This window comes from Phyllobates terribilis, unplaced genomic scaffold (genome assembly GCF_046119375.1).
Source record: "Phyllobates terribilis strain yellow unplaced genomic scaffold, ASM4611937v1 Scaffold_8__6_contigs__length_399053987, whole genome shotgun sequence".
NCBI lineage: Eukaryota > Metazoa > Chordata > Amphibia > Anura > Dendrobatidae > Phyllobates > Phyllobates terribilis.
This window is the reverse complement of record NW_027362768.1, coordinates 272,975,231-273,000,628: the sequence shown is the minus strand read 5'-3', so window position 1 is coordinate 273,000,628 and position 25,398 is coordinate 272,975,231. Positions and strand designations below refer to the sequence as shown.

Sequence of the window (25,398 nt, the reverse complement as noted above, 5' to 3'; positions counted from 1 at the left end):
TGCAGAGCAGGTGGCAAGTTCAGGAGGTCCCGATAGTAATGACCATGAGTGGTGTTAGAGCAGACGGCACTGCATTTGTTCTTGCCCAACCTGGGTTGCCTACCTACTATAGATATGCTCATATATTTATTCACGTATATTTCTTCTGGACAACTGGACCAAAATTCATGGACAGTTCTAAATTGTTTTGGACATTTGTCACGCACCTTAATAATGACCACCCCTTCTGATAAAGACCATACATTCTAAGATATACTGAATTAACGCAGTATATAATGTGGCGCGGGGTGTGTGGACTTTAGGTGTGATGGCGATACACCCGCATGATGGCGTTGTAGTCGGCCGGTCAGGACCAGATGTTACAGAGTTCAGTGAAGGAGACCATAGTTCATAAATAAACATATATCACGCACTTTCCCACCTCTTTCATGGAGTCACTCTCGCTTTCTACTTCACTTAGCTCTTCTGCCTCAACACAGCCCAGCACACTATTCCGGGAGCCACCTCATCCCCAATAATGACACTACAGTCCAGCAAGCAAGAGTCCTATACTTCCACCGGTGGGTCCTTCTCCCCTTAGGGGAGTTTTCTATGCCAATATGGCCGTTAATTAGCTTACCACTTTATAGAGTAAGTGTCGCTCACTGACACTGCTGTGGAGGACGAAGAGAGTCCACTCTGCAGGGAGCTCAGACTGATAGAGGGGGCAGTAGATAATGCTGGCTGTTAAACTGGTTATCCGGAACTACATTTTTTTCACTATGTGCATAAGAACTAGCAGGCAGGTAGTTGCTAACTACCTGCCTGTTGTGCCTTCCGCCAATCACTGCCAGGATCCAGCTGTCACAGACCGCACCTGTTGGCAATTCAGCAACTTTTGCTGAGGTCACGTTGACAGAACAGTGTCTTCTCCTCTGCTCTGCTCTTTTGTCGGGGCGAGACTGCTGACATCATGCTGATTGACAGCCAGCTCCTTGCTGCCTAACTGCGGGAAGCCAACTGTCAATTAGCATGATATTGGAGCCACGTCCATTTGATAGAGCAGCCCTGTTGATGTGAAGCAGCTGAATCGCCAGCAATAACGGTCAGTGACCACTCTGATCTGGCACCAGGTACAACAGGCCTTGACAGCCTCTTTAAGCTTCACCGTTCAGTACTACCTGCTGTCCCTTCTACTAATTCTTCTCTGTACTCCATTTCAGCTTGTAGGCACATGTCAGCCTTTTGAGTGGATTCCAAGTAGAAACTACAGAAAATATTTTTAAAAATCACGAACAGTATTTTTTCCTGATGAACAATACGAATAGCAGAAAAGAAACACTTGTTTTTTTGCAGACTGTCTGTAAATTTATTGATGATTGGCAACTCAGTGCCCAACATCGCAGGCACAGTAGCAGCCACTGCAATTATGGCTTAGGTTCCACCACTGGTATTATAACAGTCAATGATATGGGAAAACTTTTAAAATTAGTTTTTGTAGTGTTTTTACATGAACAAGATGTCAGATTATAAAGCTATTCATAAGACCACATCAAATCAAATTGACAGCCAATACTTCCACCTCATAAAGTCAGGGAATAGCTATGAATCTTCCATGGATCTTCCCGTCATGATATCCAGCAAATCATAGAACATCTACATTAAAAAATGTGACAATTTACCTAACTGGTCTGTATTATATAGAGAGTTGTCTCCCTACACACCTAGTATTGGAGAAAAGTTGAGTACAAACACATCTTTAAATTGAATTTTAAAGAATAAATTTTCCCCCAAAATTTAGATTTCCAAGCACTCCCATAATAAATGAATAATTTTAGGCATCATGGACATTGTGAGTTATTCCTGATTTAAGTTTTGCCAAGATCGGAGGTAAAATGTATCAATGATTTATTGTTGCTTTAGGCCTGATTCAGACAGCCATATTAAAAAATCGGACCATCGCATCTGAAAATTTCCTTCTTGATTGGCATTATGTGCAGCTCTATACTTTTCCGCATTGTGAACAGGTGCAGGGAATACCTTATTTTGCATCTACTATTTTGTGAAATAGTGTAAGCTATGCTGGTCCACAAGGAAAATCATGCGTGTGAACTGGCACAACAGCTGCAGTTGGTCCATATGCTATCTGTGTGGTCTGTCATGCACATGAACAGAAAATATGATTATTTCAACAACTCTTAAATTCTGATAAACCTTTTCCTAGTTTACTGAAGAGTTCATTTTCCAGTACATTTTTCCATTTTATCATCCTCATAAAGGAAAGCTCTGTTTTCAAGTTTTTTTTTCCCCAGAAAATGACATATTGTTTAAATCAGGTTTTTTGTGTTATATGTATTTTTTTTTACATATCACAATCTGTGTTAAAAATTAAAAACTTGGCACTTGGACTGTTTTAGACTCTAATTTCCTATTTCAGGAAATAACACATGTACATTAGCCATAATGGTCAGGTGCTGAGCCTATCTTTTGTATTGAAGCATCTAATGAACGTGTGCAAAAGTCATTATGAAGGGGGGAACAAGGTCAGCTGTGACATCACCTTTAGTGATTGGTGGGTCCTGTGTTATCAGATGTGTATAGAGGTGTTACCTGTCATTGTAATCCTGACTCTGATGATAAGAGCCTGCTGAAAACTCTTCCTGAAAATGAAAACAGGAAGTATGAGTCAAAAAAATCCCCAGTGGTCAGTATGAAAAAACCTGTTTCACGTCTTCAGTATCAGACACAATCTGAGGACAGGTGTGGTGCTGTTACTGGAAGAACACAGCCCATATGTTTACACTCCTGGACAAACAGCACGGTGGCTCAGTGGTTAGCACTGCAGCCTTGCAGCGCTGGGGTCCTGGGGTCAAATCCCACCAAGGTCAACATCTGCAAGGAGTTTGTATGTCCTCCCCATGTTTACTTGGGTTTCCTCCTACACTCCAAAGACATACTGGTAGGAAATATAGATTGTGTGCCCCACTGGGGACAGTGATGATAATGTATGAAAGGCGCTGTGGAATATGATGGCACTATATAACCAAGCATAGGATATAGATAAATGCCATAAGTCATTAATTTTATGGGGGCAATTACAGTAACTGCTGTAATTAGAAAGTAACTATAGCTGTGTCCACCCCTTCCGAATATCGAATTCGGTTGAGGACACATATTGCATACCTATTTTTTAACAGAGTATTAAGAAATATTTTTCTTTAAAAGTAGTAATCTGGTGCAACACATCTACTGATAAGTTGTGTCCAGAGGAAAATAAGAAAGGACGCATTTGTAATTAAGTTATAAATAATATTAAACATTATTAATGAAGGATAATGACTTATAGGTGGAATGAGTTTAAGTTTTACAAATTGTATTTGTTGGCGTATTTTTTTTTAGTTGGAAATTCAGCAACGAGTGAACAATATGACCATCCCAACAGCCACGTCTCCTTCACCTCTCCATGGACGGGACTCCTTACAGTCTAAGCTACTGGAGCTGGAGGCTCAACTTCTAGCCAAATTATTAGAGCTGGAAAAAGAGCAAACAACAGCTTCAGGGGAAAAAGACAAGCAGGACATAGAGAAGGAACTAAGCATCCTGCAAAACCGCATTGCTGAGTTGGAGCAAGGTAAGATTAATGTGGCAGAATATATTATATGCAAAACTATCAGATTATCGCGATCCAATTCCTTGTGTGGATACATAAAGCCATGTAAATAATATTGTATATTAAGTCCCAGCCATGTGTTACTGAGCTGGACACTTGGTTGTATCCTGAGCACTGTCCTGTCTTTTCTGCCATCAGTAATGTCATAGATTTCAAGATCTCCGCTTGCTGAAAATTCTACAGGATAGAAATTCTTGTGAGGAGTTTATCCACAAAGTATATCAGTAAAAGAAAAAGTGTTATTTGCAGACACCTATTATGGTATATTGTTGTTAAAAAATATTTATCCTCATTAATTCCAACTCTTCGTCTTAATTTGCATATAAAAAGCAATTAGGTCAATGAGGAATACAAGACAACTACATTAGAATATAAAGCTAATACAAGAGTGCATGCAAAGAAGAGGCCATTAACAACATATAAAATGATGTTTCTACTTTTGCAGATTACACCAAACTATGTAGTATAGTGCATTCTGTGGAAGATGTTCATAAATTACAGGCTGATTTGGATAAATTGAGTGTTTGGCCATCACTTGTGTAGATAAAACTGGAATGACAAGAAGCGTAATAGGGTCTTATCTGGATTACAAAGGAAAGAGTAAAATCTGGATTTTCTCACCTGTGGGGGTTGTGAAAGTCACAACCCCTTTGTTAACTTGTAAGAAAAATGGCTGCTGCAGATCCACCAAATAGGTAGTATGCAAACTTGGAGATGAAAGTGGATATAAAACCCGCCCTGCCGAGGATCCAATACACAATAGGAGACCAGATGCGCTTTGCCAACCCGTTTCGAGGTAATCATACCTCTTCATCATTGTGTTTTTTTTCCTGATGAAGAGGTATGATTATCTCGAAACGTGTTGACAAATAAAATCGCATCTGGTCTCCTACTGTATATTGGATCTTCGGCAGAGCAGGTTTTATATCCACTTTCATCTCCAAGTTTGGTCATACAGTACAGACCAAAAGTTTGGACACACCTTCTCATTTAAAGATTTTTCTGTATTTTCATGGCTATGAAAATTGTACATTCACACAGAAGGCATCAAAACTATGAATTAACACATGTGGAATTATACACTTAACAAAAAAGTGTGAAACAACTGAAAATATGTCTTATATTCTAGGTTCTTCGAAGTAGCCACCTTTTGCTTTGATGACTGCTTTGCACACTCTTGTCATTCTCTTGATGAGCTTCAAGAGGTAGTCACCAGAAATGGTCTTCCAACAATCTTGAAGGAGTTCCCAGAGATGCTTAGCACTTGTTGGCCCTTTTGCCTTCACTCTGCGGTCCAGCTCACCCCAAACCATCTCGATTGGGTTCAGGTCTGGTGACTGTGGAGGCCAGGTCATCTGGCGTAGCACCCCATCACTCTCGTTCTTGGTCAAATAGCCCTTACACAGCCTGGAGGTGTGTTTGGGGTCATTGTCCTGTTGAAAAATAAATGATGGTCCAACTAAACGCAAACCGGATGGAATAGCATGCCGCTGCAAGTAGTAGCCATGCTGGTTCAGTATGCCTTCAATTTTGAATAAATCCCCGACAGTGTCACCAGCAAAGCACCCCCACACCATCACACCTCCTCCTCCATGCTTCACGGTGAGAACCAGGCATGTAGAGTCCATCTGTTCACCTTTTCTGCGTCGCACAAAGACACAGTGGTTGGAACCAAAGATCTCAAATTTGGACTCATCAGACCAAAGCACAGATTTCCACTGGTCTAATGTCCATTCCTTGTGTTCTTTAGCCCAAACAAGTCTCTTCTGCTTGTTGCCTGTCCTTAGCAGTGGTTTCCTAGCAGCTATTTTACCATGAAGGCCTGCTGCACAAAGTCTCCTCTTAACAGTTGTTGTAGAGATGTGTCTGCTGCTAGAACTCTGTGTGGCATTGACCTTGTCTCTAATATGAGCTGCTGTTAACCTGCGATTTCTGAGGCTGGTGACTCAGATAAACTTATCCTCAGAAGCAGAGGTGACTCTTGGTCTTCCTTTCCTGGGGCGGTCCTCATGTGAGCCAGTTTCTTTGTAGAGCTTGATGGTTTTTGCAACTGCACTTGGAGACACTTTCAAAGTTTGCCCAATTTTTCGGACTGACTGACCTTCATTTCTTAAAGTAATGATGGCCACTTGTTTTTCTTTACATAGCTGCTCTTTTCTTGCCATAATACAAATTCTAACAGTCTATTCAGTAGGACTATCAGCTGTGCATCCACCAGACTTCTGCACAACACAACTGATGGTCCCAACCCCATTTATAAGGCAAGAAATCCCACTTATTAAACCTGACAGGGCACACCTGTGAAGTGAAAACCATTTCCGGTGACTACCTCTTGAAGCTCATCAAGAGAATGCCAAGAGTGTGCAAAGCAGTCATCAAAGCAAAAGGTGGCTACTTTGAAGAACCTAGAATATAAGACATATTTTCAGTTGTTTCACACTTTTTTGTTAAGTATATAATTCCACATGTGTTAATTCATAGTTTTGATGCCTTCAGTGTGAATGTATAATTTTCATAGTCATGAAAATACAGAAAAATCTTTAAATGAGAAGGTGTGTCAAAACTTTTGGTCTGTACTGTACACTTGGCATATGAGGTTCAATGTGGAGAAATGTAAAGTAATTAGTCGGGGCACTAATAATGCAGAAGCATCATACAGGGAATAAAACTAGGAGAGTCACTTGTAAAGAAGGATCCTGAGGTACACACTAAATAACAGCATCTAATGTCAGTCAGCGGCTTCTAAGGCCAGCAGAATATTGTCATGTATTAAAAGAGGCATGGACTCACGGGACAAGGGTGTAATACTACCACTTTACGGAGCGTTAGTGCAACCTCATCTGGAATATCCAGTTCAGTTCTAGGCACCAGGTCATAGAAAAGATGCTCTGGAGTTAGAGAAAGTACAAAGATGAGCCACATAACTCATAAGGGGCATGTACGATATTAGTTATGGGGAAAGACTAAAAGGATCAAATTTATTTAGTTTTGAGAATAGACTAAAAGGGAGGGACATTGATTAGCCTGTCTAGTACATAAATGTCCCATAGAAAAAAATATGGTCAAAAGCTGTTTAATGAAAAAAAAAAATGAGAAAAGACAGTTGGACACTACCTCCATCTAGAGAAAGAAAAGTTCATCCTGCAAAGACGACAAGGCTTCTTTACCATGAGAACTATTAGGCTATGTTCACACGTGGCGTTTTTGCTGTGTTTTTTATGCAAATTTATGCAAATTGAAAGCTGTGTTTTACAGTACCAGCAAAAGCTATGAATTTTCAGAAATATCATGCACACACATTGTTTTTTTTTCCTGACTGAATTGGAAAACTGATGAGTTTTTGAAAACTGCAGCATGTCACTTCGTTCGCATTTTTGCAGCGTTTTTCACCCAGTGAAAGCAATGAGTACATGCAGAAATTTGCATTTTTTTTTTAAAATTCCATACATACTGTACTTTGAAATTCCATTTTTCTCTGTTTTCCGCTATGTTGTATGTTAAAGTAAACAGTGTTTATTAAAACTACAACTTGTCTCACAAAAATACAAGCCCTCATACAACTAGTTAGGCCATGAAATAAAAAAGTTATGACTCTTGGACCAAGAGGAGAAAAAATCGAAAGCACAAAAACAAAAAAAAATCAAGTTCTTTAAGGGGTTAAACAACTTTTTCAAAGTAAACCTAGCTTATAATTCACATCAAACTACCTCATATTTGTTATATGGAATTTTTTCACTGTATGGAAATGTCAGTGAAATCAGTATCAAGATTTTAATTTATTACTGAAGGTTTGAAATATTTGAAATTGACAGGTATCACACATGCTAAATTGTGTAATCCTACTGAAATTGTCTTCTTGCTTAGAGATTAATGTTAGAATAAATGTTGTTTTTTCAGGTCACCCTGGATACCACCCTGAGAACTTCAAGCTTAGTTTTTCAGTTCGCACTAACTACATGTATGGACGGATGAAGAAGACTCTACCAGAACTCTACGCATTCACCATGTGTTTGTGGCTGAAATCTAAAACAGTTTCAGGATCTGGGACTCCATTCTCTTATTCTGTTCATGGCCAACCCAATGAGATTGTCCTTATTGAGTGGGGTCATAATCCAATGGAACTTCTCATTAATGATAAGGTGAGGCCCAAGGAAATAACCCTACTCCGTCAGAAATCCTTGTAATGAAGGAGAACCAGTAACCAGTCCTTACCAACTAAGACATAAACCTTAGTTCACTCCATCTTTCCTATCCACCTAGCTCACACGTTCAGTATTTGGTCAATATGTTTATCTGCATTTGATCTGCATATTTCACCCACTCCTAGTTTTGGTTTCCAACTACTGATGTAAAGTTCTGACCAAATATTAAACGTGTGAACATTGCCATAGAGCTGGCTGTCAGTCAGTGCTGGGTGTAGTTACAGCCGCCGCTCACTATGTACTGAGTGGTGACTGAAGCCGTGCTGGCCACACTCCTATTACTGAAAGCCTGAGGCTGCTGGGAAGAATAAAGTTAATTTCTTCCCGGTAGCGGGACTCTCTGCAGTGGCTGCACAGCTTCAGAACGCTATTAACCTACAGATTAACCCCATATCTGCAAGTTAATAGTATTTTTTGCATGATAAGTTCTCGTTAAATTGTTTGATTAGTGTGAATCTTAGTGCTGTAGGTTTTGTGCATGAATTGAAATATTTAGTCATAACTTATCTAACTTTATTATTATTATTATTTATTATTATACCTTACAAATGTATTTTATTTTTCATGGTCACTTCATCTGTCCACTTGAATATATGCCATTACACATTTTTTATATATACATATATATATACACTACCGTTCAAAAGTTTTGGGTCACCCAGACAATTTTGTGTTTTCCATGAAAACTCATACTATTATTTATCAAATGAGTTGCACAATGATTAGAAAATATAGTCCAGACATTGACAAGGTTAGAAATAATGATTTTTATTTGAAAGAATAATTTTCTCCTTCAAACTTTGCTTTTGTCAAAGAATGCTCCTTTTGCAGCAATTCCAGCATTGCAGACTTTTGGCATTCTAGCTGTTAATTTGCTGATGTCATCTTGAGACACCCCCCCCATGCTTCCTGAAGCCCTTCCCACAAGTTGGATTGGCTTGATGGGCACTTTTTGCATACCATACGGTCAAGCTGCTCCCACAACAGCTCAATGGGGTTGAGATATGGTGACTGCGCTGGCCACTCCATTACAGATAGAATACCAGCTTCCTGCTTCTTCCCTAAATAGTTCATGCATAATTTGGAGGTGTGCTTTGGGTCATTGTCCTGTTGTAGGATGAAATTGGCTCCAATCAAGCGCTGTCCACAGGGGAAGGCATGGCGTTGCAAAATGGAGTGATGGCCTTTGTTATTCAAAATCCCATTTACCTTGTACAAATCTCCCACTTTACCAGCACCAAAGCAACACCAGACCATCACATTACCTCCACCATGCTTGACAGATGGCGTCAGGCACTCTTCCAGCATCTTTTCAGTTGTTCTGCGTCTCACAAATGTTCTTCTGTGTGATCCAAACACCTCAAACTTTGATTCGTCTGTCCATAAAACTTTTTTCCAATCTTCCGCTGTCCAATGTCTGTGTTCTTTTGCCCATATTAATCTTTTCCTTTTATTAGCCAGTCTCAGATATTACTTTTTCTTTGCCACTTTGCCCTGAAGGCCAGCATCCCGGAGTCGCCTCTTCACTGTAGATGCTGACACTGGCGTTTTGCGTGTACTATTTAATGAAGTTGCCTGTTGAGGAGCTGTGAGGCATCGATTTCTCAAACTAGAGACTCTAATGTACTTGTCTTGTTGCTCAGTTGTGCAGCGGGGCCTCCCACTTCTCTTTCTACTCTGGTTAGAGCCTGTTTGTGCTCTCCTCTGAAGGGAGTAGTACACACCGTTGTAGGAAATCTTCAGTTTCTTGGCAATCTCTCGCATGGAATAGCCTTCATTTCTAAGAACAAGAATAGACTGTCGAGTTTCACATGAAAGTTCTCTTTTTCTGGCCATTTTGAGAGTTTCATAGAACAAACAAATGTAATGCTCCAGATTCTCAACTAGCTCAAAGGAAGGTCAATATTATAGCTTCTCAAATCAGCCAAACCATTTTCAGCTGGGCTAACATACTTGTGCAAGGGTTTTCTAGGGTTTTCTAAACATCCATTAACCTTCTTACACAGTTAGCAAACACAATGTACCATTCAAACACTGGAGTGGTGGTTGTTGGAAATGGGCCTCTATACACCTATGTAGATATTGCAATAAAAACAAGACATTTGCAGCTAGAATAGTCATTTACCACATTAATAAAGTATAGAGTGTATTTCTGATTCATTTAATGTTAGCTTCATTGGAAAAAAAAATGTGATTTTCTTTAAAAAATAATGAAATTTCTAAATGACCCCAAACTTTTGAACGGTAGTGTGTGTGTGTGTGTATATATATATGGAGAGAAAAGAGCGTGTATTTAAAAAAGTCACAAAAATAATTGAAATCAATGCATGAAAATCATAGAGTTACATGCAAAACAAAAGAGAAAAAAACACAAAAAGCTATACGTGAAAAAGCCTTTTTTTCAAACAAATCTATTACCAGTATAAAGTAGTAACAGTATAAAATAGTGTCACTTAGGCCACGGCCCCACTATCAGTATTTGGTCAGTATTTTTTCTCAGGAGTGGGAGCCAAAACCAGGTGAGGAACAATCAGAGAAAAGGTATATTAGAAACAAGTCACCAATTCTGCATTTATCACCCACTCCTGGTTTTGGCTCCCACTCCTGAGAAAAAATACTGCCCGAACACTGATCAAATACTGATAGTGGGGCTGTGGCCTTACTGATAGAGTTTTCATTAAAATTCCTGTTTATTGGTTGCAGGGAGAGCTGAGTGCTCTGTGACTCAAGAACTGCATCTCCACTCAACCTCTGGCCGCTAATTGACAGTTTTCTCTTACAGCTGTCAATCAGGGGTGATTGAGTGCAGCTCAGGAATATCGAGGACTACTGAGCAGATACACATTACTTAGTAGACTTTTGATCTCTGCTTGCATTGCAGATGATAACCAGTGGTTTTATAAAAACCATAGCACAAAAAACTCAGAATAGCATGAATATCATGATTGCAGATACCTTTAATGCCTAAAGATGCCTACACCTCCTAGACAGGTGAATGCTCTACCTACAGATATTCCTCCACACACCAGCACACTGGGCCATGCATGCATATCTTTTCATCCAAATTGCAGATCCTTTTATCCCACAACATCTACTATAGGGGAGAGTTGAGGACCTCCATACATACGTTAGATAAAAGAGTTCAGTCAACATTCTAATGTGTAAGAGCACCTTCAGAAATGTCTGTTGCTACCTTCCTGTATATTTGTGCCTTAGCAAGAGGTCAATAAATAATTTTTACCTAAAATATATAGATTCAATTTCAAGCAATGTACTCAACTTTTACTATTTCTATTTGTAATGGCTGCGCAGGCTCTCAGTATGTGATGCATCCTTTTTTTCTTACAAAAGTATCTATGATCAGTGTCTGGTTAAAGGGAATCTGTCACCAGGTTTTTCCTATCTCATCTGAGAGCAGCATGATGTAGTAAAAGAGACCCTGATTCCAGCACTGTATCAGTTTACTGGGTGCAGCAGTTGTGATACAGAGTTGTTAGATGTAGAATGCAGCAGGGCTAAGAACATTGCCCCTGACCACACCAGGCTCTCCATGTACATAGGCTATTGACAGTGAGCTGCTTATCACAGGAGGGGGTGTGGTCGGCCGACTTGGCATAAGAGAGCTAGTCAGGGCAATGATAATGTCCTAGTGATAAAACCTTCATTGTAAGTAAACAACAGCACGTAGCCTGATAAGTGACACATCATTGAATTCAGTGTTTTAAACTCTACCTCACGCTGTCCTCAGATTAAATAGCAGAAACCTGCTAACAGAATCCCTTTAACCAGCAGTACACAAATAACTATGCATCTACTTATATTGTGTGCATAACAGTTTCAGTAAAGTGAATGTTGTCTTGGCAGGTTACTCAACTGCCAGTCAGCCTTAAAGATGGGATGTGGCACCACATATGTGTGGCCTGGACCACAAGGGATGGAATGTGGACAGCCTTCCAGGATGGAAAAAAGAAAGGATCAAAGGATAACCTATCGGCTTGGCACCCAATCAAGCCCAATGGTGTCATCATCTTTGGTCAGGAACAGGTAGGTTTTTGGTTGGTAATTTACTTACCTTGGGGTTACTCATTTTCTTGCTTAGCTTTTGTGCAAATATTTTTATGATATCCAAATTTGCCTTTTGCGTCCTCTCTTTTTCATGTTTCAGAAAGATGTTTAATTATAGAACAACAAATTAAAGCTGCACTCTGTAGCATGTTCCAAACATGGAACATGAAATTGGAATAGCATTGCTGCTCTACAAAAAAAGTAGAAGATACATAGCGCACAAATTGGCCAATTCATGCGTGCCTAATAGACATCAACAAGGCGACCTTCTTTGCTAGGAACCTAACATAATAGGATTCCTTTCCTGAGCTGATAGCCTGCAATTATATGGGTAGGTAGGATCGAGCTGTGATTAAAACCGCCATAGGCCATAATCCTAATATGATTAATCACAGCTCGATCCTACCTACACATATAATGGTAAGCTATCAGTCTAGGAGAGGTATCATATTAGGTTAGGTTCCCAACAAAGAAGGTTGCCTTGTTGTTCGCTGTTGGGCACACATGAATTGGCCAATTTATGCGCTAAGTATCTTCATTTTAACTTTTTTTCTAGAGCAGCAATGCAATTCCAATTTCATATGTTCCATGTTTGCATGCTATAATGCTAGAGAGTGCAGCATTAATTTGTTAGTTACATATGGAGGTGTCTCTCTTAGCTTGCAGTTGTTCACACATGTTTTTCTGTTTGGATGTGACGGTCAGTCTTTGATAATTATAGAAAAACACCGTACATTGTATTGAATGAGAATTGCTCTTTTCACAGGATGCTGTGGGTGGACGCTTTGATGCAACCCAGGCGTTTGTTGGAGAGGTGGCACAGTTCAATATGTGGGATCGTGTCCTGACTATCAGTGAAATAGAGGGAATTGCCAACTGCACAACGCCTTTGTCCGGTAACCTAGTCCAGTGGGATGATCGTCAAGTTGACGTTTTCGGTGGAGCAACAAAGAGTCCATTTGAAAGCTGCGAAGAGCGCTTGGGTCACTGAGACATTTACCAGCATTCACATTTACTACACCTTTTACACCCAACAGTTTCACCACTGCAGGATTTCACAGCTCTCCCAAAATCTGTGTATAAAATCAGCACCAGCTTGTGTTATTCCCCACAAGATAAATACAAAACCTGTGTCTGTGTTTGGGGTCATTTTACAGATATTGGAATTAATTGAGTTTATATATTTTGGGATATTTAAGCATTAAGCAAGTCAGCGTCTAAAATAGAGGAACCTCTGGTTATGTAGTTAGTACTATATGGAAAAGTGAAGCACAACAGTGATATAAATGTATAAGTGTTACAGTTTCAAGAAATACATTTGAACAAATTTTGAAATTTTGTAAACTTTTATAATACCTCACATAACGCAGAACTAATATCATGTCTTATATGTATAACAAAACCTTAAGGGCTATGTGACACAGTCCACCAGAATGCCCAACAAAGTAATGCACAAGGACAGCTACTTAAATATTGGGTATGTCTACCTTGCATTAATATGCCAGCCGGCACACTTAGCCTAATGCTGCCGGGAGAAAATTAACTTTGTTCTCTCCAGCAGCGTTCCCGTTTCAGTACCGGGGGCAGCGCCATTGCTTGTTCAGTCACCGCTCTCAGATTACAGAGCGGGGGCTGTAACCGCACCCCCAGCCCTGACTGACAGCCGGCCCCAATGCAGAGCGAGTGTCAGTCAGGGCCGGGGAAGCGGTTACAGTAGCCGTTCTGTATTCTCAGAGCGGTGACTGAACCGGAACCGCCCCCATGGCTGAAACAGGAACTCTTCTGGGGAGAATAAAGTTCATTTTCTCCCTGGAGTGTTTGGCTACGTGCAGGTGCCGCCAGCATTATAACGCTATTAACTTGCAGAGTAACCCCATATCTGCAGGTTAATAGCATTTTTTCTGGTGACAGGTTCCCTTTAAATCTTTTTCTCTCTGGGATCTCTTAATATAGCATTTACAAACTGCATCCTTCCTAAAATGTATCCAATATTTACACTTTCGATAACAAGCACAACTACCAAGTCTGAAATATACCAGATCATCTATTTAATAATAGAAGAGATTTAAAATTAACCATAATTAAATTTTTCTATTTCATAAATTAATTGAAATAAACTTGAAATTAAGCACCTTTGCAAGCTATAAAATATATCTGCATTTTCTTCTACTCCCGGATTGATCTTTCACTCTCAATTCATGGGTAACATCTGCAGGTTCACACATTACTGAGACAGGAGATGACAATTGGTGCTTATAAGATTCTATGGAGGGGGGGTGTATAGGGAGCAACTACAGACAGAGCCAGACATTCTGCTGCAAGTTCTCCTGATAAGAAAGTTGCACTTAAAGGGGTGTTCTCAAGTTCTTAAATTGCTTTAATTAGTTGGAAAGAAAATAAGCAAGTTTACAATTGCTTTTTCTATCTTCTGTTAATCTCCTGCAATGAAAGATTTTATCTTTTATAGTAAGGAGTCTGACTTCTAGTGCCTGGCTAGTTAGATTCCAGGAGAGGGGTTAACTCTTAACATCCCAGTCAGCTCTTTCCGGCCCATTGATTTTGTATTCAACAGTTAGATGCTCACCTTTCTCATCCCTCCTCTCCCTCTCATTTTCTGAAGAGATACAGATATACATCACCATTCCTGCAGCTTTTAGAGTAGGTCTCCTAATCTCGCCTCTCTGATCTTCCTGTTTGGACCTGTATGCTTGTTCTAATGCTCTGCTATTTCTATGTGTAAATACAGGGATAACAGTGCATACTCAGAATAAACCACTGATAGCTGAATGTGTTATAGCAGAACTTGTCTGAGCTTTATAGTTCTTTTAACACTATAGTTCTATTAACCAGAGCTGTCACTCAAGGAGGAGAGCCACCCTGCCAGAAACCAGGTAGTGAGGAGACTCTAATGAGACTGCATTGCTCCTAGCTGCGCAAGAGAAAACTTCAGAATACCCTTTAAACATTTTTTTTTAATCATAGATTTAAAGTGTAACTGTCATTACAAGTGCACATCTGGTTCTGCCTGTGGGTCCTCCCGCCTCCTAGTTCCTCCCCTCTTCATAGAATATTATGAGCAGCAACTGTCATCTCCTATCACGGTAATGGTAAAATCTGTCATTACTGAATACAGATTTTACAGCTTTTACCTTTTAATTGAGATTGAAAGATAAATTCAGGAGGAGAAAGAAGCAGATTTCTCAGAAGCAATATATTACACAGGAGCTCCTTTTCACGTGTACTAGTAATTTAAAAAATAAAAACAAATTAAAGTTACTATTTAACAGTTTTCCAACACTTTTTTTGACATAAAAATGTTTCAAATTGTGCCATGTAATATTGGTGCTAAATTTTGCACATTTTTACTTCTCGACACTTTTGAAAAGTGAGTCAGATTAAGCAGTAAGGGTGGGTCCCTCATCCATACACCAGATTTACTTAAACTTGTGAGAGAAATTAGCGCAAATTGTAGCAGAATTCTACACCCACTCATAACAGCTCCGCTATTATAAAATTTGACACATTTTACACCAGTGGAAAGATTGGTGTAAGAATTCTACCCCATAGACTTAGCTTGTAATTGCTTCTAAACCACATGTTTTGTCAGCTAAGTATTAATAATTAGACATTGCGTTCAAAATATAGAAGACAAATTTACAAGATAATGAAAGATTAGGTTGTAGAGTAGGAAATGGTCTTAAAGAGAACCTGTCGGCAACATTTTACTAAGTAAAGTAAAGACATGGCCATGTTGGCGCTATCATGCTGATTAAAATTAAGATACATCAGGTGAAGCAATCTATTTTGCAGATTTTCTTTAATCTGAGTTTGAAGTTTCCTTCTATTCATATCTTTGTGCATCTGGGCGGGACTGTGGGTAGGGTCTTCAGCTTTGTTCCGTCCCCTCCGCTTTGTCTGGGTGTATTTTCTTCTAATTTATTTAAAATTTTAAGTCGTGCCGCGCTTACGCAGATTGAGCTCTTTGAAGTCTTCAGGAAACTGGTATCGGCGGCTGCGCATGCGTAGATTGCTCAGTGCCCCCATCATTTTATTGAAGCCCACTATTAGCTCAATCTGCGCAAGAGCAGCTCAGACGGCGCGGGTGCAAAATTTTAAATAGATTAGAAGAAAATATACCCAGACACAGCGGAGGAGACAGAATAAAGCTAAAGACCCTACCCACAGTCCCGCCTCGATGCACAAAGAAATGAGTGGAAGGAAACTTCAAACAAAGATTGAAGAAATTCTACAAAACGGATTTCTTCACCCGAGGTATCATTTTAATCAGAACGACAACGCCAATATGGTCCTGTCTGTGCTTTACTTTGTAAAATGCTGCTGAGAGGTTCCCTTTAAATCATCTTGGTATCGAACCAAGAAAAGATGGACTTTTAGGGTAACATATCTTGATGAAGTTCTACATACATTGTCTACCGCTCCCTTTCTTGTACCAGATTGTCCAAATACTATTCTCCAGTTTTGATTTCTTGAAAGAAAAGTTGTAGAAGTTTTGTGAGGATTGCAACTTAAAACCAACTATAACATGTCAGTATGAGGACAGTAGCTTGTATTACAAGCAGGAACAGTAGTGCAAGTACACCTAGTTCTCATGCCAGGCTACAATACACAAGCTTGGTCTACTAGTTCACCATAACAACTTTGAGAGGAGAGGTCTTTAGATAGTTATCTGTATATGCCCTGGATGAGCACCTCATCTGCACGAACATGTACACCCAGACAAGTCACGGGAAATATGCATGCTAATGACAGAGACAGGGTTGATAGATGTCACCAAACTAGCTTCGCTCTGTATATCCTATAGTGATCTAAGAGCACAAAACTGTCCTAAACTACAGTATATGCCTCACTGAGGGTTAAGTTCCAATTCGGGAGGCAACTTAGATGCTATTTATAACATTTATAGATATATAGTCTGTAAAAGCTCCTCATCTTCTTTGACTGAACTGGGATATTCCACTTTTTACCGTATTAACAATTTTCTGTATGTTTGAGCACAAATTATTGTACTTTTTATCACCTATATGAGGAGATGGGGCTCTGCAGTGTCCCTTAATGGGTTTAATAGCTAGAACTTTTAATTATATTTTGTATCACTGATCTCCAAGCTCTCGCTTTCTAGCTGCTGTGAAACTACAACTCCCATCAAGCTGGTGATTCATAGATTGGAGACCACTGCTCTATATGTTTGAGATTGTTATTATTAGCTATGTTATGTAAAGCCATCCTTTATTTGACCCTTAGTATCAGTCATAGTGAAAATACAAGTCACTGTGACAAAGCTATATGGTACATTTATATTATATAGATGAATATTTCTGTATCCCGGAGAATTTTAACACAAAACTAAATAAATATTGTTAATTTTATTTTTTAAGATTGTTGATAAGAGATTTAAGCATTTGACATACCTCTCAATCTTCCTTCTAGAAGTAGGACAGTCCCGATCTTTGAACCACAAAAGAGGTGATACATGCTGGGGGAGAGATTGGAGGCACGCTATAAATTGAATTCTATTTATTGGAAATAAAGTTGAGGGGGCTGTCATCATGCAATTCTTGTGGTTCTATATTGTGCAATCACTACTTTCGCGCACTGTGACATCAGATATCACTGCCATCTTACTCCATTCCTAGGTTTCGCTCACTTACTTTATATGCTTTGCTTTAGCCCTACAGGTTTCCCCTTATCTTTTCAGTTTATTGGACAAGTACCTGTCTGTTGCTTACTTTTCTGCCGCTTTACCTTCTTTCAATTTCAGAATACTCATCATAAATTTCTGCAAAACGCTCATCAGGCTTGCACTTTTGGTACATTTGTGAACTGAATTGTGTTTATTTTGTAAAATATCAGTGTTGGAAATAAAGAGTTGTGTTTGTTTAGACTGGCGTGGAGAAAAAAATATTCTGCACCATACTACAGAAATAATACATCATACACTGATGTCAATGAATCACAACAATAGCATTTGCAATGTACAATGTAATTGTAAAATCCAAATTTTAAGGAGTTATATATACATTGTCTACCATTATGGATTATACATGTGTATAGGGATTAAGGGGATTGGATGTTTTCAGTGCAAAATGGTGGAGGTTATGGGTATAAGGTAATACCAACATTGATGTAGGCGAGTCTATTATCAGTCAACATTGTACCAATAAGTCACTAAAGATTGAGCTTAAAATATATTCAGTGTCTAATGCACTTTACAAAACTCTAGATAATACATTTTACATGGGATCAATTATATATTGTGACTTACCACACGGCTGTTCTGGAGCTTTTCAGTTTGGGGAACCTGGTGCCAAACAGCACCCCTCTTGCCATCTCAATTTCCGCGGTATCTGCATCCTCAGTATACAGTTGAATGCAATGGTGGAGCCGTCAGCTCTCAGCTCCACCATTCATCTGGTGAGTCTGAATCTCAGCAGAGCAGGTACAATGACATCAGTCGATCGTGCTTTATGTACACAAGCCTCAGTCCACATACAGCACAAACTGGAACAGCACATTGGGGGAACAAGGTGAGATGAGTAGTTTTTGTTATAGTACTTATGGAGGGCACTGTTGGGCCCTATAATGTGTGTGGGGAAATGGGAGGCATAATACCATAGAAGGAGTCCCTGTGAAGGCAGGGAGGTGTGGGGGAATCATACTTTGGGTGGGTCACTGTAGAGTCATCACTGTGGGAGGTCACATTGGGGGCATCATACTGTGGATGAGGTCATTGTGGGGGAATCATACTGTGAGGGGATCACAGTGTGAACATCATACTATGGGGCATAAATCAGAGGGGCTCATAAAATGTGGGATAACTGTAGGGTCATAGTGTGTTGAGGGCACTGAATGGGCATTATTCTATGTTGGGGGCATTCTGAGAGTGATGGTGAGGTGAGGTGGATGATTATGTCATTGTGGGGGAATCCTACTGTGAGAGGATCACAGTGGGAACATCATACTGTGGGCATAGCTCCCAACCGTCCCATATTCTGCAGGACTGTATCATCATGGTTCATTTATAAGCACCTCTCCAATGTAGCTCCCTAGCTGCTCCTCCTCAGGGTGCCAGCTGCACACTGGTCAGTGAATAAATTAAATTACTGTGACCACATCTCCCTGGAACTCAACCAGGAACTCAGTGTCCAGAGGCTGTCGCTCTAACCACTGAGCTACAGCTCCCAATGGTAAACTTAGGAGAATTTAGTTATCTTGACTCTACAATGCAATCAATGAATCCAGAAGCAGCTCATACAAGTCCATAGAAATACATTGTACACTGAGCAGAAGAAAATTATTTTTTTGGTCCTATAAATAAAAGTAGTACATTTATAAGCAATTACAAAAATGTGTTGTTTTTTTTAAAAACATTACTGACACAGACAATTAACCTGCAGAGCCACAAGCTGTAGTGATGTCATTGCTAGAATTCTGTCTACTTGATCTGTACTGCAGGCTCTGCCTAGGCCAGTGATGGCGAACCTTTTAGAGACCGAGTGCCCAAACTCCAACCCAAAACCCACTTATTTATCGCAAAGTGCCAGCACGGCAATTTAACCTGAATGCTGAGGTTTTATTTTAGAAAAAACAACCCATACATTAGCATTTTTAGTTTTATAATAAAAATACAAGAACAGAGCTTTCAATAATACAAACAACTTTTTATTTAAAGGTAAAAATTTGCATGTGGCATTCAATTGAACAATTAATGTGATTTTTTTCCGTTATGTGCATGCTCATTTGTCTAATCTTGGCTCATTAGTCTTGAGCGCAAGTGCTAGCTGTTCAAGTTTGCATCGGGTGCTTGGGTATACACCGAGTATCACGGGTGCTCGAGTGACATGCTCTCACTACCCCCCCCTGCGTTTTGTGGCTGTTAGATAGCCCAAAAAATACATGGGGATTACCTGCCATACATGGGCAATCTTTACATGTTTTTTTTTGGGTGCCTAACAGCCGCAAACATGCGAGGCAGAGACTCGAACATGTTACTTGAGCACCCACTATACTCTGTGCATACACAAGCACCCGATGCAAACTCGAGTAGCAAGCACTTGCCCTCAACACTAGTCGTCATATCGCCATCATTTTTGTTTTGAAAAAAACAAAAACAATCCTGATCCTAACCTTAATATAACTCTAACACAACCCAGCCCTAACCCTGACACAGCCCTAACCCTGACACAGCCCTAACCCAGCCCTACCCCTAACACAGCTCTAACCCTAACACAGCCCTAACCCAACCCTGACACAGCCCTAACCCAACCCTGACACAGCCCTAACCCAACCCTGACACAGCCCTAACCCTGACACAGCCCTAACCCAACCCTGACACAGCCCTAACCCAACCCTGACACAGCCCTAACCCTGACACAGCCCTAACCCAACCCTGACACAGCCCTAACCCTGACACAGCCCTAACCCAACCCTGACACAGCCCTAACCTAACCCTGACACAGCCCTAACCCAACCCTGACACAGCCCTAACCCAACCCTGACACAGCCCTAACCCTGACACAGCCCTAACCGTGACTGCAAAGAATGAAAACAATATATTTTTTATTCTAGAATTTTTTTTTGACTAAGGGGGTGACAAAGGGGGATTAGATTAACTAATTATTGGCTTTTGATCACTAAGAGAAATCATTGTAACATCAGCACACTTTTTTTTTTACTTGATCGCCATTAATATCACGTGATCAGGGACCAGAAAAAATTACCTTGATCATGTTCTCTGGGGTCTCAGCTAGGGTTAGGTAGAGATTTTCTGACACTGGGGGGCGCTACAGCCTTTTTCCCGATCACAGTTTTAAAACGGTAATGAGGGAATAAGACCCCTTAATGGGCTGCTGGGGCAGCGCAGGGGTACAGGACACAGAGCTCAGGAGACTGGTGGCGGTGTTTGTGCTAACCTGATGGAGTGTGTGCCCATAGGGAGGGCAATGGATGCCACCTCTGGCATGTGACTCGCCCCCTGGGCCGTGGGGCACACGGAACCGGGCAATAGGGAGACGCTGGGAGTAGTAGTGGCGGCCCGGTCCCGCGGCTCAGGGTGGTCAGACCAATGGTAGTCTGCTACTGTACTTCAGATAATGTCCGACTACGCCACCCGTGGATTGCGGTTATTAGGAACCGCCGCTGCATGCAGACCCCTGGGGCTCATGAGGTGTGCAGCTGGGGTAGTGTGACTCCCCACGGGAAGAGTGCGGCCCCAGGGCAGTGTAGTGGATGGTGGGAGTGATGGTGGTGAGAGTCCCAGTACCGGTAGTGCCGGAGGAGCGAAAAAGCACACAGACAACGTACTGCAGTCCAGGGTCTTTACTCACGGTTAATATCCAAGTCACTTCTGCAGGGAATGACTGCCCGAGCCGTGCTGCGTCCACCAGGTGAGGGGCTCGGTCAACTCCCAGGCAATTCAGGAGCATGGCACAGGACCCCCTTTAATCATTTCTCTGGCCTGCCTCACCAGTGACCCACTTTTGTCCAGCTGCCGCGGACTTGTGCGGGTAAACGTGGGCCCCGTCCTCCGCTGTCCTATATGGTGCCTTCCTAGCAGGTTTGATGAGGTGTCGCACCAATAAATGATCACGACGTCCGGTCTTTGGCTGAGGGTAGTTTCTCCTCCACCAACTTGGGATCCGGTACCCTTAATCTGCCTGACCCTTCACCTTGGATTCTCGTGGATTCTTAGGGTCCCTTCCACCTTCTTGTTCCTGAGCCCTTCTGTTTCTCTCTCTCTTCTTCTTCTTTCCTGTTCTGTCTTCTCCTCCTTCCCTTGGCCTCTTCTCCAGGCCCACGTCTCCTTCTCCTCTCAGGCTCCGGCCTCTTCTCTAGGCCTGCCTTTGGAGCAGCACTCAGCCTGAGCTGCTGCTCCCTGTCAGCTCTCCTCTCCTCACAGACTGAACACTGTTCTAAGATGGTGCCCACCTTTTATACCTCCCTTTGACCATGAGCCCAGGTGACCAGCAACCAATGGGCTCCTTCCTATGCTCAGGAACCAACCCCTATCTGCCCCTACAGCACTGGGTGTTCCACCCCCCTCCCCACTCCAGGCAGGGACATAGTCGGTCGTGCCTGCACTTCTGTCTAGTGGGAGCACCGTTGAGCTGTCCCTCGGAAATGGGGTGTGTGCGCTGTATGCAGCTAACTGAGCCCTGGTCCACACTCCATCCTTACCCGGGAGTGGAATATCACACCTCTGGTTTGAGGTGCAATACTCCTGTAGCGGCCGAACCCTCGGGGCGCTACATTCCACCCTGGTAAAGCACAGCACGTCCTCGGGCTGGAAAAGAGCAAAAACAGTTGATTACAGGACATGCAAAACTTTTTAAAACTTTTTACATTTAGAAACGGACGACATTGTTCAATTCCCTTTATGGGACACACTCTTCTTTTTCACTAGACATTATAGAAACATTTTCAGTACTTCCGGAACTCTTTTGTATAAAACATCTTATAAAACTTTTGCATTATCACCTAGCAGCATATAAAACTTTCTCATATAAAACATTTTTAAGTAAAGCACATTCTTGGATTCTTGGGTCATGGCCGCGGTGCAACTTGCGACCAGGTGTTCTTTCTTCTTAAAGGTGCAACAGTCCAGTAAACTTGTCTTGAGGTAGACGTTGCAGTTTTTTTTTTTTTATAAAACCAGTAGGGGGTGCTTTAAGAAGTGCAACTATATACAAAGGGGTGGTCGCTCTCAGTCCTCGGCCAGTTTTGGGAAGGGAAATGGCTGCTCACAGTCCTCAGCCTGGTAGGGGATGTAGGGGATAACTTTCACACAGTCCTATATCAGTCCCAACGGGGACCACACTCAATTTGAAACAGTCCCACACAGTTCTCTGTACCCTGACGGGTAACTATGTACAATTCCACTTTACCGTTCACTGGTAACGGTGTCCTCCTGATGATCCTTCTTCCTCATGATCTTCAGGCCCGTCCGGGCCCTCCTGGTACTCAGAGTCCGAGTAGTGCTGCTCCTCCTCCTCTACTACTCTGTGGACGTGGAGGGCGTACCATCCCTTCATGCCTTGGTGTCGGGTGTAAGACACCACATCCCCTGGAAACAGATCTCGCCCTCGATGACCCTCCGGCAGGTGGCTCTCCACATCTCTCCTCGTCACGAACACATCGCTGATGGTCTCAGGGTCTCGGATGAAACCGCAGCCATGTTCCATGTGAAATTTCACGACAGTCCCGGTGACTCGGGGACCGCGGGCAGCTCGGGGATCTCGTCGGGCCTTCATCTTCTGCTCCGCACTTTGGGCCTGCAGCTTCTCCTGTTTCATGCGCCGCTCCCGCTGCTCCCTCTCGAACACCTCCAGCTGTTGGCGGCAGTACTCCCGTCGACGGGCGGCGTACGGGGGCGCTAGGCCTTGCGACCGGGCCTGCGATTGTGGTCTGCTGATCACGCCCGGGGTCAGAGGGCACGGCGTGGGGCGGGGCTCGCTGGTGGTGTCGATGGCCTGGGAACCGGTTGGTAGCGGTGGAGGCACGGTGTCGATGGCGGGTTCAGGTACGTTGGGCTCCGCAACAGGGTGCAGGGGCAGGTCGGCGGCCCCAGGGTTCGGGGTAGGGGCGTCTCCGTTACCTGCCTCTGCTGTCGCGGCCTCCTCCGCGGCGTCGTCCTCGGCCTCCGCTCTGCTTTCACTGCCCTCGGTGGCTGGTGTGCCGCTGGATGTCGACGGCGCCTCCTGCTGCAGGATCACGGCCCACCGGGCCATTTCTTCTTTCCACCCGGCAATCACGTCCCGCTGCGCCCGGACCATCCTCCGGTCCAGCTCCTCCAGCGCAGCCCGCACATACCCGGGGTCTTCCTTGGGGAGGTGTGCTAGCAGCTCCGTGAAGCTGCATGGGAATTCGGCCTGCAGCAGGCCACGCGCCAGGGCGCTGGAGCTGGTTCCTGTCTCTATCTTTGGGTGTCGCCTGGCCAGACTGATCCAGACCGCGCCCTGCCCCACAGTTTTCTTCTCTTCCCACCCCCATTGGGGGTGGTCCCGGGGCAACTTGGTGACAATCACTTTCAGGGGCAGAACCCCCACCTTGATGGACATCTCCACAGCCGTGCTCAGGGCTGTTGGGGGCGTGCTCTTTCTTTGGCGCCATTCTGGGACCTGGCCCACGATGGGAGGTGGCTTCCTGTTGTCTTTTGGCGTGCACATTATGGCGCTCGTTCTTCTGGGGCGGGCGCCATCTTTCGTATAATAAAACAGTCTTTTTTCAGGCGCGCAATACCCGCTTGTGGCGGGTGGGTAATGATCCTGCCGACTACGCCAAAGCTGACTCGCCCCCTGGGCCGTGGGGCACGCGGAACCGGGCAATAGGGAGACGCTGGGAGTAGTAGTGGCGGCCCGGTCCCCTGGCTCGGGGTGGTCAGACCAATGGTAGTCTGCTACTGTACTTCAGATAATGTCCGACTACGCCACCCGTGGATTGCGGTTATTAGGAACCCGCGCTGCATGCAGACCGCTGGGGCTCATGAGGTGTGCAGCTGGGGTAGTTTGACTCCCCACGGGAAGAGTGTGGCCCCAGGGCAGTGTAGTGGATGGTGGGAGTGATGGTGGTGAGAGTCCCAGTACCGGTAGTGCCGGAGGAGCGAAAAAGGACACAGACAAAGTACTGCAGTCCAGGGTCTTTACTCACGGTTAATATCCAAGTCACTTCTGCAGGGAATGACTGCCCGAGCCGTGCTGCGTCCACCAGGTGAGGGGCTCGGTCAACTCCCAGGCAGTTCAGGAGCATGGCACAGGACCCCCTTTAATCCTTTCTCTGGCCTGCCTCACCAGTGACCCACTTTTGTCCAGCTGCCGCGGACTTGTGCGGGTAAACGTGGGCCCCGTCCTCCGCTGTCCTATATGGTGCCTTCCTAGCAGGTTTGATGAGGTGTCGCACCAATAAACGATCACGACGACCGGTCTTTGGCTGAGGGTAGTTTCTCCTCCACCAACTTGGGATCCGATACCCTTAATCTGCCTGACCCTTCACCCTGGATTCTCGTGGGTTCTTAGGGTCCCTTCCACCTTCTTGTTCCTGAGCCCTTCTGTTTCTCTCTCTCTTCTCCTTCTTTCCTGTTCTGTCTTCTCCTCCTTCCCTTGGCCTCTTCTCCAGGCCCACTTCTCCTTCTCCTCTCAGGCTCCGGCCTCTTCTCTAGGCCTGCCTCAGGAGCAGCACTCAGCCTGAGCTGCTGCTCCCTGTCAGCTCTCCTCTCCTCACAGACTGAACACTGTTCTAAGATGGTGCCCACCTTTTATACCTCCCTCTGACCATGAGCCCAGGTGACCAGCAACCAATGGGCTCCTTCCTATGCTCAGGAACCAACCCCTATCTGCCCCTACAGCACTGGGTGTTCCACCCCCCTCCCCACTCCAGGCAGGGACATAGTCGGTCGTGCCTGCACTTCTGTCTAGTGGGAGCACCGTTGAGCTGTCCCTCAGAAATGGGGTGTGTGCGCTGTATGCAGCT

The 25,398-nt window shown here is 43.1% G+C and overlaps 1 protein-coding gene across 1 annotated transcript in view; it reads left to right on the top strand.

Moving 5' to 3' along the window:
• Window positions 1-17,816, top strand: part of NPTXR (neuronal pentraxin receptor) — a 58,812-nt gene extending 40,996 nt beyond the window's left edge. The window contains exons 2-5 of the mRNA XM_073644248.1: window positions 3,379-3,610; window positions 7,547-7,788; window positions 11,716-11,895; window positions 12,683-17,816. Of these exons, the coding sequence (XP_073500349.1) occupies window positions 3,379-3,610; window positions 7,547-7,788; window positions 11,716-11,895; window positions 12,683-12,907 (879 nt within the window). The 3' untranslated portion in view covers window positions 12,908-17,816. The remainder of the gene's footprint in view (window positions 1-3,378; window positions 3,611-7,546; window positions 7,789-11,715; window positions 11,896-12,682) is intronic.
• The last annotated feature ends 7,582 nt before the right edge of the window (window positions 17,817-25,398 follow it).